The sequence below is a fragment of the Culex pipiens genome, chromosome 3, assembly GCF_016801865.2.
Source record: "Culex pipiens pallens isolate TS chromosome 3, TS_CPP_V2, whole genome shotgun sequence".
Taxonomy (NCBI): domain Eukaryota; kingdom Metazoa; phylum Arthropoda; class Insecta; order Diptera; family Culicidae; genus Culex; species Culex pipiens.
The window spans coordinates 87920325-87938009 of NC_068939.1; the positions used below are offsets into that span (position 1 = coordinate 87920325).

General features: G+C 37.6%; 1 protein-coding gene across 2 annotated transcripts; it reads right to left on the reverse strand.

The window, feature by feature from the left end:
- Nucleotides 1-1681: 1681 nt before the first annotated feature.
- On the reverse strand, nt 1682-4738 carry LOC120414611 (uncharacterized). Of its 2 annotated transcripts, XM_039575835.2 has the most exons (3): nt 4680-4738; nt 1871-4602; nt 1688-1793 (listed from the first exon to the last, which is right to left on the reverse strand). In XM_039575835.2, exon 2 carries the CDS (start codon nt 4438-4440, stop codon nt 1894-1896), a length of 2547 nt encoding a protein of 848 aa, XP_039431769.1. In that variant the 5' UTR covers nt 4441-4602; nt 4680-4738; the 3' UTR covers nt 1688-1793; nt 1871-1893. The 2 variants fall into 2 exon arrangements, with proteins under 2 accessions (XP_052566888.1, XP_039431769.1); XM_052710928.1 differs by having other exon boundaries at nt 1682-4602.
- Between the last annotated feature and the right edge of the window lie 12947 nt (nt 4739-17685).

Sequence of the window (17685 nt, forward strand, 5' to 3'; positions counted from 1 at the left end):
CTTGTGTGGCCTAACCTGGTACATGTTTCAAAAATAATAATCTTCAAACAAACCTTACCAGTTGAACAATACTCTAAAAATAAATTGCAATCCTACACCCAAACGGCGGTCGCATGATTGTGCATGATTGGCATGAAAGTATAACAGAATCTGCATGAGAACTGTCCTCATGCATTTTTTGCGATATAGGGGTATGACATTTTTGCCCGTTACCGACAATTATCGACATTACCGACGGCTTTTTGGTTGTATTTCACAAAAAAACTCTTATCAGAACGGGGATTGAACCACCAATTTCTTGGTTATTGATCCGACACGCTACCACTGCACCATGGACGCTTGATGAAATGTGAGTGAAAGAGCACCAACATATTCTTCTCTTTGGAGTGTTGCTTGGAGACGGGCCAGCATTATACGTGTTGGTGAGAACTGCAGATTGCTGAAATGTTTACACACGGGCAAAAATGATCTACGGGCTTGCTGCAAAAAATGTTATAAAATGTGACATATTCTGCAGCAAATCCACTGTTGCAGATTTTGAGATATATTTTTCCTTTGGGTGTATCAATGCCATCCCGGTTTACGGTAATTAAAAGACTCAACTTTTGCTATGCAAAAAATAGAGTATTGCTTAAGTTTTCAAGAATGGGTTAGAAAGAAGTTAAAATCATATGTGTTTGTAATAAAATAATGTTGAGGGGCTGGAATCGATTTTCTTCAAAATTTATGTAAACTAAATTCCGCAACTAACCGCCACCAGACGAACTTCCCCGGCGGCACCCGGTGACATCAAAATGCTAAACTAAACCAACCATAAACTAGACCACATCCGATGCCACAGCCCAGCCCTAAAACGGGAAGCACGGAAAGGGTTTCTGCTTGATATGCTTCGTATTCTTGGAACTGGTGCTCTAAATGTAAATTGTGCAACCGCGCAACACACCGAGGCCATCCGCGGAATTGAGTTGAATCAGCCGGCAGGACATTATGCGCAAGGCAGCTGGAATTCTGCGTGCAAGTCGATGGAGCGCGAGGATTCATGAGACACATAAGCTACTTTACTGTCAGGGTACTTGGTTAAGTTCTGTCCACGGCGGGTTCGATGAAATACAAAATTTATTTGAAAGTGCAGTAAAAAAATGCAATTAGAAAATGTGAGTTTTCACCAAGTAGATGTTTCTAAGATTCCTAAAAATGTTAACAATGTGAGAAATAAAAATTGAGAAATGAGAAATATTTGAAATGAGAAATCACAAAAATCTTCTGTGGTAATGTCACGCCACCTTACCATTGGGAGTGTAAATTGGCGTTGAGCAAGTGGAACGTCTTCGAAGTAGCGTGCAAGAAGTATAACCAGAAGGATGACACTCTATTCTGGTTCCATTCATTGTTTGTAAACCACAATGGCTCTCAGCGAGTACGATGAATGAATCACGAGGGACTCTCGAACGTGGCACACCTGTTTCCCAAAGCAGAGAGGGAGAGCTTACACAGGAAATTATGAATGACCGCCATGTCAGAGCTGGCTGGGGATTTCCCCTTTTTGAAAGAGGGAGTTGGGCGATAATTCACTGTGGAGCATTCTCCCACGAATAATTGCCTGTCAGAAGGGGTGATTGTGCATAATTGAGATGGGCTTTGTTTTGAAAATGTACTTCTTGTTAGATGTTTGATAGTTTTGGTCACCGAGAATTTTTGTTTTTTGGCTTTAGTTGATGTTTTTCGGTGAGAAATGAAACAAAATTCTTCTTCGTTACGTTTCGGCCTACTTCTTGGTTTCGGCCATCTTCAGACTATATTTAAACACAAAAAAATACAAAAAATAAAATCTTAATCAAAAGGTCACAAATATGAAAAACACTTAAGTTACCACAAAAACTATTCCAGGCCAGGCTACTCCTGCTGGAGTGTCTGGATCGTGTCAGCTAACTGAGAGTCGTGCCGTGATTTTTTCGGCTGACTCTCTTTTAGTTTTAGCAGCAGCCGATTGTACGACGACGAGAGAGAAGCCGACTCCCGTTGGAGGTTCACAGCCTCCGTCCCCATCATTTTGATGTGCATCATCTCGGTCGTACATCTCGCGTTCTCCTTCTCGACCTTCTCCAGAATTTTAGTTCTGGAGAAATCGAAAACGTGTCCTATTCCCAGTGTGTGTTGCGAGAGGCCAGAGTTTGCTGTGTTGTTTAGGACAGCATCTTTATGCTGCTTAAGCCGCTTTTCCAGCTTCTGCGATGTTTGCCCAACGTAAGCCCTGTCCTTACACACACCGCAAGGGACGCTGTACACGACATTAGTTTGCTGCATTATTGGTACCTTGTCCTTCAGTCTGCTAAAAACTGTGTTTTTTATTTTGTCGTTAGGTCTGTAAGCAGCAATTATATCGTGTTTGCGTAGCGCTTTCCCCACTTTTTCGCTCAAGTGTGGGATATAAGCCACCGATGCGTAAGTGGCAACCCCCTTGTCCCTCTTCTCCTCGCGCTCGAGAGAGTTGTACAGAAGATGTACTCTCTCTCTCTGTACTTGCCACACGAAGCACGCCGGGTAGTTGTTCCTGCGTAGTATGTTCCGGACGATCTTTATGCTTTCCGGCCGCCTCTCCGCATCGGTCAGCATAAGCGCTCGGTCGAAAAGAGCGATGGCAGTGTTAAGTTTGTGGTTTTTAGGGCTTTCGGAGAGATAATCCAAATATCGCCCTACTTCATGCTTGGGGAACCATTTTTTGTTTATCTTCTCTCCTGCCCTCGTTAGCGTTAGATCGAGGAATCTGAGAGAGGCGTCGGTCTCTCTCTCTACCGTGAACTGTAGGCTGTTGAATGTCGAGTTGAACGTACTTACCACAGCTTCAATCTCATCCTCCTTCCCGATGACGAAACAGTCGTCAACGTACCGCTTGTAGACCTGTAGTGTGATGTCACGTTGCCTTAGTTTGTTGATGTTTAGTTGTTCCAGCTTCTCCATGACGATGTCCGACACCACCGACGAAAGAGGAGAACCCATCGGGAGGCCGAAGATCTGCTTGTAGATCTTACCGTCGTACTGGAAAAAGGCATTCTTCAGTACGATCTCCAGCGCTTGTTTGAAGCTCTCCCATGGGATGGTTGTGTAGCGTGCGAGTTCGCTGTATCGTTCTTCGATGCACGTGTATATCTCGTCGACAGGTACGTTCGTGTATAATGATACCACGTCGAGAGAATACATTACACAACCCTCAGGTACCACAACTTTGCTGATGTCCTCAGCAAAGGTGAAACTGTTTTTTACGTGGTACCGGGTTTTCCCCACCAGGTGGCTCAAAATACCTGCCAGGTATTGAGCTAATTTGTAGGTGGCGGTACCGCAAGTGGAAACCACAGGGCGGAGCGGGCGATTTGCTTTGTGGATCTTGGGTAGACCGTAAATCCTGGGGGCGTTGCAGTGAAACAGCAGCAGATGGTCCCGCTTGGAACTGCTAATGTGTTTATCCGCGTACCATTGTTTCACTAACACATTTTGTTTCTTCAAGATAGTGTAAGTGGGATCCTTCGGCAGCTGTGCGTAGGTAGCGCAGTCGCCGACGAGCTCCTTCATCTTCTTCTTGTACTCTTCTGCCGTGATGACCACTACCTTGTTCCCCTTGTCCGCTCTCGTCACGATCAGCTGATCGTTCTCCTTCAGGAAGCGTTGACTGCGTATGATGTCTTTCTGTATCCAATCGTTTTTCTTAGTGTGTGGTTGGTGTTGGTAGTTTACGTAGCTGTTTACCATGGCTGAGACTTCAGCCCGCATGTCGTCAGCTTCAGCTCTCTTCTTAGCCACAGTTTCGATGTCGTCACCAGTGAACTCCGTCTTCTTCTTGATCGCTGTTTCGACGTCAGCGACAAAGCGAACATATGGGATGTTGCTCTCGTTTTGGATGTTGAAGTTAGGTCCTAAGAGCAGTGTTCGTTCCAAAAAGTCTGGGAGGAGGACGTTGGTTGTGTTCTCTATCCAGGTTGGTTCTCTCTGCATCTCGTTAATCTTCTTCATCTTTAGTTTGTCCATTTTGTTAATTTCGCGGGTTTTAGCTTGCTGGAACTCTTTGGTGGCTTTGTTTTCCACCATTTTTCGAAGGTCTTCCCAATCTTCTTCGTCCATATCCACTTTCAGCTTCTCGCAAATACGGCGTTTTGACGATTTCAGGTGAGCGATTTGCCTCTTTGTGTCGCTAATCACAGTGCTGATCAAACGGACCTTCTGTTTATGCTCGAGTCGTTCGAGTTCCTGTACGGAAACATCACTGTAGAGCCGGACTCGTAGCTTATAGTTTAGGCAAGTTGGGATGATTTTGCACTTTCTGCAGTTCAGCAGGTATTTTAGTTTGTTCTTTGCTTTGGCCACTTGTATCGCACATTTCAATAATGCCCTGGCGTTGGCACCGGTGTCGTTTCCATATTTGAGGCCAACTTTCGTTGTTAACAGCATTTCTGCTTCTTTAATTACTTGATCAACGGGATTGATGTTTGATAGTTTTGGTCACCGAGAATTTTTGTTTTTTGGCTTTAGTTGATGTTTTTCGGTGAGAAATGAAACAAAATTCTTCTTCGTTACGTTTCGGCCTACTTCTTGGTTTCGGCCATCTTCAGACTATATTTAAACACAAAAAAATACAAAAAATAAAATCTTAATCAAAAGGTCACAAATATGAAAAACACTTAAGTTACCACAAAAACTATTCCAGGCCAGGCTACTCCTGCTGGAGTGTCTGGATCGTGTCAGCTAACTGACACGATCGGCTTCTCTCTCGTCGTCGTACAATCGGCTGCTGCTAAAACTAAAAGAGAGTCAGCCGAAAAAATCACGGCACGACTCTCAGTTAGCTGACACGATCCAGACACTCCAGCAGGAGTAGCCTGGCCTGGAATAGTTTTTGTGGTAACTTAAGTGTTTTTCATATTTGTGACCTTTTGATTAAGATTTTATTTTTTGTATTTTTTTGTGTTTAAATATAGTCTGAAGATGGCCGAAACCAAGAAGTAGGCCGAAACGTAACGAAGAAGAATTTTGTTTCATTTCTCACCGAAAAACATCAACTAAAGCCAAAAAACACACTTCTTGTTAGAATGTAGCTGGATGAGTTGGCAGTATTGATCAACCTTGCAACTTTTTTAGTAACTAAAATGCACTGAACTTCAAAAAAATCCAATCTTCTGAGAAATTTGAACCTTTCATCAAATTCTTTAAAACTTTTGAGGCTCGAACAAAACTCTTTATATAAAGAGGAATTCAATAAATTTCCCCCATTGTTTCACATCGCGGCGACTTAACCCCTCTTCTTAAGCCGGTGACTTATGATGCGGTTCCCACAAATCATCGATAAACAACTCTCTTGCTTTTGCTTCCCTTCCGGACCAATATCGAAACGCGATCGCAACAAGCAATAACACTTTCACCAACGCCATCAACCGCGCAGCATTGATGTATCGTTTTCGGCAAGAAGTGTTTCAATGTTCTTGAACAACAACAACACTTACCGGTTTCCAAATTGCTGAAATGGCGAGAGAGGGTAAATATTTTGTCCAGAGGCACTTGGCCGAGGATGGTCCAGTGGTAATGTGCTTTGGATAGCATTTTCCACCCCTCGTTGGCGTTGGCGCTCCCTGGGGGCGGAAATTGGGTCGTTTCTCGTCGTTTTGTCGTAAGTGTACGATGGTGGGTTGGGGTGGGAGGAAAGGGAGTCTGGATTATGAGCAGTTCTCTATGAAACATTAAATTTAGGATACTTTTCTTATATCAAGCTTACACGTTAAAAATTCGATGACACAAATCGTAAATAACTAATATTCATCATCGTTTAGAGAACCATAGCATCAGAACATTTTTTTTTTTAATCTGGTCTGAAACTATTGTCTTCCAGTCTGGATTAGTCAGATCAAGCTTAAGATGTTCATTTCAAAATATATATTCCAATACTTCATTAAACTGTCTCAATTTGAGATTAGCAATAGGATTAGCATTAGAATTTCAGGTACACAAAAAAGTGCAAAATTTAAATCAACATTTTCTGATCAAGCTCATAAGATGTTCATTTCAAAATATATATTCCAATACTTCATTAAACTGTCTCAATTTGAGATTAGCAATAGGATTAGCATTAGAATTTCAGGTACACAAAAAAGTGCAAAATATAAATCAACATTTTCTGATCAAGCTCATATTTGGTTGGGCTGTTACCCATTAAAACAACCAACATCTTGATTTTCGTCCAAATTGGACCACCCCCTCTTTTTTGACACCACGCCAATGCAAAAATGTTAAAAAACCTTTTGTTAAAATCTACACAGCTAAAAAAGTAGTAATCCAGCTGCGTGTAAAAGGCCTGGGTGTAAAATAAATATTGCATTATTTTATGCAACTTTATGTGATTTTACATCTTGAAATATGTAGTATGGGAAACCTACTTGACCGAAATGTCAAGCTCATATATGCGTTTATCCTTACAACTGTTCATCGGTCTGATGGCCGAGTGGGCTAAGGCGCCAGTCCTTACTGTTGGTGCTGGGTTTGAATCCCGTCGGTTGCAACTTTTTTTTTGTGTTTGCTAAAAATGTACATGCAGTGTGTAATATTAAGTGTTTATTTTGACGAAGGTGATGTGCATGCTTTCGCATGCGATTTTACCATCGGATTTTTTGCTGTGTATCTTCACACTGCTATATCTCTGAAACTGCAAGCCGAGCCAATAAGGCTTCGTAAGCCCTCGAAAAAGAAAAAAAAAACTCTTCGTCGCAATGACCTGATGCAAACAAAGATCGAGAGCGAGCTGTCACTGTCCCTGCGAAATATCTTATAGCTGTCATCGGGCGGTAGGCCTTTCAAAACCAGCTATAAGTCGCATGACAAAAAACTGCTTGAAACTTCTGTGGCGCTCAGAGGTGTATTAGTAAATTTTCGACTAGGAAGCCTTGTACTCATTTGAAAAAAAAAGTTCAAGATGGTATGTCAGAGACATAACCGAAAGACATAGGACCAAACAATTTGAATGAGTTTTTGGATTGCTAGTGAAATCTGGAATAAGATTATTGTATTTTGTTTCATAGATTTGTCGACAAAATTGTCATAAATGTTCCCCCAAGGTGAACCTTCCATGAGGGAAGCGGCAACTCCAGGTTTTGGCCACTACTGTCGAAATGGCCATTTGCAGGTTCAATATCAAAACAATGAATTTTGATACCCATATTGCCACAACTCGTATGTTTCGGGTAATGTTACCCCGAACCCAAGAGGAACCTGCTTTAAGGGCACCGGCCACTCCAGGTTGTGGCCACTACTGTCGAAATGTAAATTTTCATGTTCAGTATCAAAAACCATGAATTTTGATACCCATATTGCAATAACTCCTATGGTTCTGTAAATGTCCCCCCAGGCCTCGGGCGAACCTTCCTTGAGGGCATCGGCCACTCCAGGTTTTGGCCAACACTGTCGAAATGGCCATTATCATGTTCAGTATCAAAAACCATGAATTTTGATACCCATATTGCCACAAGTCGTATGGTTTAGTAAAAGGCCCTCCGGGCCCCGGGGGAACCTACTTTGAGATCACCGGACACTCCAGGTTGTGGCCACCACTGTCGAAATGTCAATTTTCATGTTCAGTATAAAAACCATGAATTTTGATACCCATATTGCCAAAACTCGTATGGTTCTGTAAATGTCCCCCCAGGCCCCGGGGGAACCTTTTTTGAGGGCACCGGCCACTCCAGGTTTTGGCCACTACTGTCTTAATGGCCATTATCATGTTCAGTATCAAAAACCATGAATTTTGATACCCATATTGAGTGATTCGACAGAAACGTGCACGCATCCTGGTGGCGAGTAGAAGCACTACGCGACGATGTTCGGAATGACAGCGTGCTTGGAAATATTCATTTTTTTGCAGTTTTTGATTTTTATTTCATTCAAAAATTTTTTAACATCGATGAAAGTTATTGTGAAGTGTGGCAATTGCAAAAACGAATCGAATGATGTATAAATCATAAGGGCTGAGCCAATTTTTCATGCTTTTTTCCTCGAATTTACCAAAAAGCTCTTTTGAAAAATTGATTTAAATTAGATTTAATTGATGGATAATGCTCCTTATGTGTGTATTATTGATAGAACAAACTATTAGAGTCAATAATTACAATAATTTTCTTAAAAAATTACCAGTTATTCGATTTTTTCCAAAAAATTCAAAAAAATCACCAAAAAGCTTTTTTAAGATCAATATTTTGGTCAAACAGGAAGAAAGTAATGTTTAAACACTTTTACATTACATTTGATAATTACTTTCAACTTTTGCAACATATAACTCAAGTTATCCAAAATATCGATCATATTTTTAGAAAAAACGTCTAAATAAAATATCAGTCAAAATTAATCGCTACAATTCACCACGCATTATGATCGTTAGCGAAATTGCCACACTTTGCAATACCCCACTTTTCTGAAAATGATTGATTTTTCATTATAAACGCATTTTTTCCCTTAAAACTGCTCAAAATGTATGGGGGCTGTCATACCGAACACCGCTGGAACAACAGCGAACCTAGCGGAAAAAATGTCGTCATATTCTTCAATTGCCACAACTCGTATGTTTTGGTAAAAGGCCCTTCGGGCCCCGGGGGAACCTGCTTTGAGAACACCGGCCACTCCAGGTTGTGGCCAACACTGTCGAAATGGCCATTTTTAATGAGAACCGCCACATCATGGCGATTCCCACCGGTCCGCTTGGTGCGCCTTTGTACGAATTTCCTCCTTCTGCTGCTGGGGTTCTTCCTTCTGGTTGCTGGTCCTCTAATTCTATTGGCTGCTGCTGCTGCTGCTCCGCGCTGGCTCGATGTACCCGGTTCGAGTGCTCGTTCCAAAGTGATTTTCTGCTTATATAGCGACACAGCCGGAGAACGGCACAAAAGGGGCGCGGCCTCGAATGCATACGCTCGCTCTGATTGGTCATCTGTCCGATTTGTACTGAAAAATTACTCATTTTGATTGCATGTTTTAAGTGCTTTAACTATGTTTAGTCAAACTTTCTATGTAGTTAAACCAGTGTTTCTCAACCGGTGAGGAATTCCCCCCTGGGGGGGAATTTAGCCATTCTAGGGGGGGAATGAGGGTTCAATAAACATCCAATTTCTTAAATCATTATCTGACACATTCTTTGCAGCTTTCAATTTCTTTGATTAGTAATAACAACATTTGTTTTTTCCCAAAAAATAATTATGAAAGTTTCATTTTCTCTTAATTTTGACATTTCTTGAAACAATAAATGATTTTTTAAATATTTCTCAGGCATTTGTATTTGGACACAAGATTTTTTTTTGTGACATACTTTTTCGCTGGATTCTATAAGATTTTTGTAACCTTTTAACAAGATCATTTTTTTGAAAAATAATTGGAAATTGAAAAAAAAGTTTTTCAAATATTATTTAAGATTATTTGAATTCTTCACTTTTTTTAGAGCAATCTGTCTTCTGTCGCAGATATTTTTTTTTATATTTGTACATATTTTATAATTGTATTTATAATTGTAATTAAAACGAAAAGAAGGAATAGAATACCAGCTTTTTTTTTTAAAGAAAAAATGATCAAATAAACAAACTATCGTTCAAATTTAAACCTGCGAAATCGTCAAATTGTCTGTAAGTTTTTTTTTAAATAAAAATAAAACGTTTTCAAATACCTTCTATAGTTTATTGCGTATTTTACACATCAATTTGTTATGAGGGATTGCTGGCAGCTCTGATCCAGCCCGGTTGTGTACTCCGTCGCGCGTTTTTAAATTAGCATTTTAATTGTGAAATTTTACCGAAGGCCACGGCAAAAGTAGTTAATTCGAGACGAGTGACCTGACTTCACACGAGAAACATGGAGTTTCTTCGAAATTTGAGAAAAAACTGTAGTTTTGTGATAATTTGTTTTGTGTTATTTTCGTTCTGGTTTGATTTGCGCGACATCTTGGCAGGTTGCTTTGGGTGGTTTCAGTTTTCATCGTTCCGCAGCGTGGTTGTATGAAAGTTTCTATGCAACTCGTATGCGAGTCAGTGGTGCCAAAATGATTGTTTTTCTTGAGGTGGCATAGTTTACAAATAGCAAATTAATTAATTGATTTGTCGCGAGTGAAATTCAAAGCCGAAGTTAGAAAAAAATACTTAATGTAGATTATTAACAGCAAAAAAATCAGGTGTGTGTGTGTGTGTGTTTTTTTTTCTGCCAAGCGCTTGCTTGAGGAGCCTGATGTTTGGGCTCTCCGTGCAATATCGCCGACTGCCAACTGAAAAGGTGATTGTTGTAGTGCTGGGGATTATTTTGATTTGATGAATCGATTGATTATCAAAACACAAAAGTGTAAGTGTAAAATCTAAAGTGCAAGAGGAAAATATTCAGTTTACAAAGAAAATTAGCAGAAGCTTGGAATAGCTTATTCAAAAGTCTGGTAAAAGTGTTTACGGTAATATAAATGTGAACGTGTTGAGCAGTACAGATTGTGTGAGAACATGTGTTGTGGTAAACAGTTTGAATAGATAAAAGTGTTGTTATTTTGTTTTTTTGGGGGTGGTATAAGGTTTGATCGGGTTGTGAATTATTAAAAACTTGAATGAATAGTGTTTATCGGGAAATTGTTGCTGTAGCTGTAGATTTAAGAGATGCTTGTTGAAACACAAGTGTCTATCCCTCTTAGTTTTAAATCTTAGCCAATGCCTTTGTAATTTTTAAGTTCGATTTATTGGTAAAGTAACAAAATGGGGGGGAATTGAAAATAGTTGTATTGCTTGATAAAGTTAGAACAAATTTTACCTCGTGAACTTTTGAAGCCAACGGCACGATGCTTAAGTGTGGACAAGCGTATAATTGCTACATGTTTTTAGTTGTATGAGTTTAAGAGCTAACCGACACGAATACTACTTTACATATGTGGGTGGAAGCTTTGAATCCTAACAATGAATGTCGACGCATTGTGCAGCAGAGGAAGTCAATCTCAAAGCATTCGGGAGCTTTGGTGTGGTGTTATTAACGGGCGATAACGGAAAGCTCATGCAAACGTTGGTGTTTTAGGCGGAAAAGCATACCTTGGTGAGTGTCTTATAACTGGAGAGGTCAGCGTGTTTTATGCGACAATGGGAACCCTGGGTGAGTTTGCTTGTGTGCATGTATGTGTGAGTCGAGTGATGTGAGTGCATGAATAGTTTTGTGAAGAGTCATTTGTGAGTTTCCACAATTGGTGAACTCTATCATTTGGCTCATGTATGGATGGAAGCATGAATGGATTTAATTTTATTATTATTATTTTTTTATTGACCAATTTATTTTAATGTATCAATTTATTTTAACTTATTTATTTCAATCTATCTATTTACTTTAATTTATCCTTGTATGTATCTTATATTTTACATATTTTTCCCCACTTTCCCTCTTCTTTTTCTTCTTGCCTTCTTTCAAGTCGCGTAAAAAATAATATACCGGTCGTTAAACGAGAATGTCTAACTGGAGTTCATGCGTCGTTTTTACGGATTTATTCTCCTCTTACTCTGATCTTATTTTTCCGATAATTATAAATATAACGTAAAAGATATAACTACCTATAACGACTTCGGCTTAAAAATGCACCATTCGTAAAAATGTACCATTCGTGATAGTGTCACTTTATTAATAACTGCTCGAAACGAAAACTTTCAGTTACTATTTTTCGCAATTCTGTCGGTCTCGTAGATTACTATTTTCGGATCATTTCGTCATAAAATCCTGCAACACGATGTAATCATTGCAAACCTCACTATAAAGTTTTGATATAATTCATTTGGAAACCACAGAAAATACAATTTAATATATTGCTTAAATAGTAAAAGGAGGAGCCCTTCTCACAGCGTCGTTGCTCGGAAGGCACGCCGACGGGGGAATGAATGATAATTTGGCGCCGCGTTCGAATTAAAACTATTTCTAAATCAATGATTGTGTATCTTTCCGCAGCCGGCTGCCTAAGATTTTTAAAAATTTCAACAGATAAACAAATTGCTTATGGTCGCATCACCTACCACAGTGAATCCTGACCTCATACCCATCTTACTAACCCCTCAAAACTCATGTGATACTTTGTCGGAGACGCAGTCGATTTGGCGGTCCCATCACTCAAGTATCGGACTAACATTCCCATCCACTTCCCCGTGTCTTACCACTGGTCGTGGCCGGCGTCGGTATTGATCAGCACGATAGGGATCTTTGAAAATTGCGAAGGGGTGATGATTGGTTCCTACTTTTCATCTGTGGTCCACGGTGCAATTTTTGGGGGTCCTGGTCAATAACGAAGTAGCAGCTACGGGTAGACACCAATGCTATGCTATGCTATTTTACACATCAATTTGTTATGAAAATTGTAATCTATTTGCAAACCTGAAAAAGATGCAATTATACTTGTGCAAAAAAATAAAAAAGGGAAGGGGGGGGGGGAATGAAGTTCTTGCAAATCAGTCAAGGGGGGAATGGATCGCAAAAGGTTGAGAAACACTGAGTTAAACGATAGCTGAAGGCTTCCCCTTTCGATTGGTGGTTCAACCGTCTGGATTAATTCACAGGGAAAAAAGATATAAGCGTTCGAAATGTCCCCTTTTTTTGAACGCTTAAAAGTGACGCTTTGGATCGAATTTCTGAACTGGCCCCCCAATATAGTAAGTAGAGACATAGTCCTATGTCAAAAAAATGGTTTTTATTGTATAATGCGCAAATGAAAGCTTTTTGCTTTTCACATTGCGCGCTTATTTAAATTAAAGTTTTGACCTCATAATCGTTGTACTGAGAAAAATTTACGTACGGAGAGAGTGGGAGACTTGATCCCCGGGGACACTTTATCCCCTAGCCTGTATCTCTTCAGCGTTTGGGTAAAAATAATAAGCTTTGTTCTAGAAAGTTATGCGAAATTGACTTAAATTTACTGCAAAGAAAAAATTAAAAATAAATGTTTGGATTGAATAACACATCTTTTTCAAAAAATAATGCAAAAAACCTCTAATAGATCATTTTTTTCTGTTGGTGTAGAAAAAAAATAAAAATTTACTCAAAACATTATTTTCATTCATAAATTATTTAATAAACTTATCAACAACAAAACACTTACGCATTTGACGATAAATAAATCCTCCTACAAGTTTTACAATCAATTGTTTAACAAAGTGTCTTTGACTTTGACTTGATCCCCGCATTTTTGCAGTCACTGAAATCAGTCCTTTAGCATAGTTGAAGATGACTAGGGTGTCAAAATTTTCCGGGTTTTGAATTTCCCGGGAAACGGGAAGAATATTTTTTGGAATCCCGGGGATTCCTGGGATCCCGGAAAATTCTTGAAACAGTCATAAAATCTATGTTTTCATTATATTTGTTATGTCTCAACCTTAAAATCATAGAATCACCTCAATCGTATTAATTGGTGATAATCTACACTTCAATCTAAACAAGGACGACAGTTTTTAAATAGCTTAAATGAAATTAAAATAAGTTTATTTATTGTTCTTTGTTGTGAAAAAACAAGTTTTTCAACAAGTTGCTTACACAATTTTTAGCAATCCCAAATAAACTTTTGAATGGAAATTTGCCGTTTAAATTAATCTATATATATAAAAAATTTCGACGGTTTTGTTCGAACGCGAATCAGTTCAATACGGAGCGTCGGATCGAGGTGCTGTTTGTTGCGTTGGGTTCGTATAAGCCCAAGGAAGGTTCTTACACTAACTAATTGACACTTTGGCCACTCTGGAACCGATTCCGGAAAATCTGCAGATTGTATGGGAAAAGCTGCGTAAAATCAAATTTTGATCACAGGAGGCTGAATTAGCAAACAAGCCAGAAACGTCAGAAAACCAAAAATGGGCAGGACGAAGTTTGCCGGGAAGAGCTTGTAAAAAATAAAAAAATCACATATTGATTGAAAAGTTCAACTTTCAAGAAAAAAAATTTGGCAAAAATATATTTTACAAATTATCTTTAAGTTACTATCGCCAACTAGGAAAAAAACAGGAATACAGTTTGAATAGGTAATTTAGTGCAATAAATCTGTGATTTTTTTTGTTCTTTTCCTGTTTTAACCAAAGTCATTCAAAACATCATGCAAAAATATGGTTAATAGCTATCTCAATTCGTTTCATTTGTCCTGATTTGCCCCACATGCCGGTGTTTAATGAAAAATAATACCCGAGATGGACGCACTAAAGATGACTTACTGCAGTTTGAACCATTTCGAATTGATAAACATCAATTTTGTTCTAAAAAAGAATATTTTAATTTATTTTCTGATAAACTTGTTATAAAACGTACAGGTTTCATGTGAAATTGCTTACAAAATTCAAAGTTTGGATCTGGGTTAAGCGTAACGTGATTTTCGAATGATCCTACTTTGCTTACATCTACAAAGTAAATGGCTGTTCAAGCACAAGAATGACTTTTTTTTCTTACGACGGGTAAATGAGCTGTTTAATAACAAGTGGTATGTGTTTTGTTTTGTCTAGTTTTTGACATTGTTTGCTGCAAAATTGTGCATTTGGCAAGTTTTGATCGACTAAAATGTGATTTATTTAACGGGTGACGAAGAAGTACCTTCCTGCGAAGTCGGTTAAAAACTGTTTGTGAATGAAAGCTCCCAAATTTTGTGGTCATATTTTAAAGTCAAATATCTACGGATATCGTAAAAGTTCTCACTACACCAACTTTGTGAATCCTTAAAGGAATAATAAAACCGTAAAAAAAAACAGAATAAATTTATTACCATTTATGGAATGATCGATGAAAATCTTGCATCTTCTGATGAATAGAAAAATTGTTCCACTTTGACATTTGAGCAATTCACCCCGAAATCGGTCTTTTTTTATGAATTTTAATTTTTGTATTTTTAATCCGACTGAAACTTTTTTGGTGCCTTCGGTATGCATAAAGAAGCCATTTTGCATCATTAGATTCTCCATATAATTTTCCATACAAATTTGGCAGCTGTCCATACAAAAATGATGTATGAAAATTCAAAAATCTGTATCTTTTGAAGGAATTTTTTGATCGATTTGGTGTCTTCGGCAAAGTTGTAGGTATAGATATGGACTATACTGAAAAAAATGATACACGGTAAAAAAATTGGTGATTTTTTATTTAACTTTTTGTCACTAAAACTTGATTTGCAAAAAAAACACCCTTTTTATTTTTTTTTTATTTTTTGAAATGTTTTAGAGGACATCACATGCCAACTTTTCAGAAATTTTCAGGTTGTGCAAAACATTTTTGACAGAGTTATGAATTTTTTAATCAATACTGATTTTTTTAAAAAATCTAAATATTGGTCGTAAATAATTTTCAACTTAATTTTTCGATGTAAAATCAAATTTGCAATCAAAAAGTACTCTAGTGAAATTTTGATAAAGTGCACCGTTTTCAAGTTAAATCCATTTTTAGGTGACATTTTTGAAAACAGTCGCAGTTTTTGATTTTTTTTAAATTAGTATACATGTTTGCCCAATTTTGAAAAAAATATTTTTGAAAAGCTGAGAAAATTCTCTATATTTTGATTTTTTGAACTTTGTTGATACAACCCTTAGTTGCTGAGATATTGCCATGCAAGTGTTTAAAAACAGGAAAATTGATATTTTCTATGTCTCACCCAAACAACCCACCATTTTCTATTGTCGATATCTCAGCAACTAATGGTCCGATTTACAATGATAAAATATGAAACATTTGTGAAATGTTCCGATCTTTTCGAAAAAAATATTTAAAAAATATTTGAACCAAGACAAACATTTCAAAAGGGCGTAATATTGAATTTTTGGCCCCCCTCTAAAACATATAAAAAAATAAATAAAAATAGTGTTTTTTTGCAAATCAAGTTTTGGTGACAAAAAGTTAAATAAAAAATCACCAATTTTTTTTTACCGTGTATCATTTTTTTTTCAGTTTAGTCCATATCCATACCTACAACTTTGCCGATGACACCAAATCGATCAAAAAATTCCTTCAAAAGATACAGATTTTTGAATTTTCATACATCATTTTTGTATGGACAGCTGCCAAATTTGTATGGAAAATTATGTGGACAAACTAATGATGCAAAATGGCTTCTTTGGGCATACCGAAGGCACCAAAAAAGTTTCAGTCGGATTAAAAATACAAAAAAAATTGAATGACTGAAATCTGAGAGCTCATTTGAAAACAGTGCCGTTTTGCTTTCCTCACCTCACTGAGGCAAGGCAATAAAATCACTCAAAAATTGAACTTTTTAAATAAGCCTCCAAGATATACCTTTACGTATACATATCGGCTCAGAATCAAATTCTGAGCAAATGTCTGTGCGTGTGGATGGACGTAGATTTTTTTTCTCACTCACTTTTCTCGGAACTGGCTCGACCGATTTTGTCCGGATCTATGTTTTTGGATTCATCTTCAGGTTCTTCAAGTCTTTTTTTAATTTCATCCGGTTTGGTGCAGTACTTCAAAAGTTATGTTCGAAAAACTGTTTTGGTTGATACAAAAAAGGGTCATTATTTACATAATTTGAAAGCTCCGGCGGATAGCTGTCGGAACTTTCTGCTCAGTGCACGCGCACAAACACTGCAGTGCTATCAAATGGTTCATTAAATTTTTTCATAGATGGCAACACTCAGATGTATAGTGTCTTTACTAAGTAAGCGTTAGCCAAAGCTTTCGTAGTATGTGGTTTCAAGGCTTTTAGGAGGAAGGCAGCAACCACCTTCTGGTGGATTAAGTAACGTTTTAAATCCCAATTTTCACCATCCAGGTTTGGATGAATAAGAAAACATGTTGCTTCGAAATGATGAAGGGGGATCAAGTATTGGGATATCTACAACCCCATTAACATCTAAGTAAAGTAAATTAGATAAGTTTCTTAAGAAAGTACGTAACATACCAAGGGTTTCCAGAAGCGTTTATTACTTGCCAGTCTGCCAATTAATTACTCAAATTACTGGTCCAAAATGATTAATTACATAAATTACTTAATTACTTTTCACTACGGTAAAAAACATTAAATTTTAATTTATGTATTCATTTCTACGATTCTAAACTAAATTATTTATAAATAGCTCATTTGATAGCTCTTTCAAAAATTATTATTTGGACATTTTTCGGGAAAATAGCACATTTTTAGGACAAGCATAAAAAATTAATCAATTCTAATGTAGTTTTTGCAAAAAAACATATTTTGTTAATTATTTAATAAAAATGAATAGATTTCGGATTCACAAAAAAAATCACTGGGAAATATATCATGGCGTTGCTTTTTGTTGTTAAACAGCTTCGATAAACAACATGATAAAAATACATTTTAGGCGAGTATTAGGAGAGAACTATGGTGAATAAGGCCTTCTACATACAGAACCAGTATTTTTTAATCTTTGTTATTCACTCTTATTTGAAATGAATAAAATACTGTTATAATAGATTATATATTGTAAATAGTTTCGTTGAAGAAGTACAATTTAAAAAATCAATTACTTTAATTACTCAAAAATTACTTTAATTACCAATTAATTACATTAAATCACTCTAATTCTACAATCAACTTAGAAAACATATTAGCCTAGCATGTTGCCTCCTATACGTTTTGCCTTCCTCACTGAGGTAAGGCTATAATCCTGCTCGAAAAATGAACTTTTGAAAAACAGCTCGTAGACCTATATTCATGTATACCTATCGACTCAGAATCGA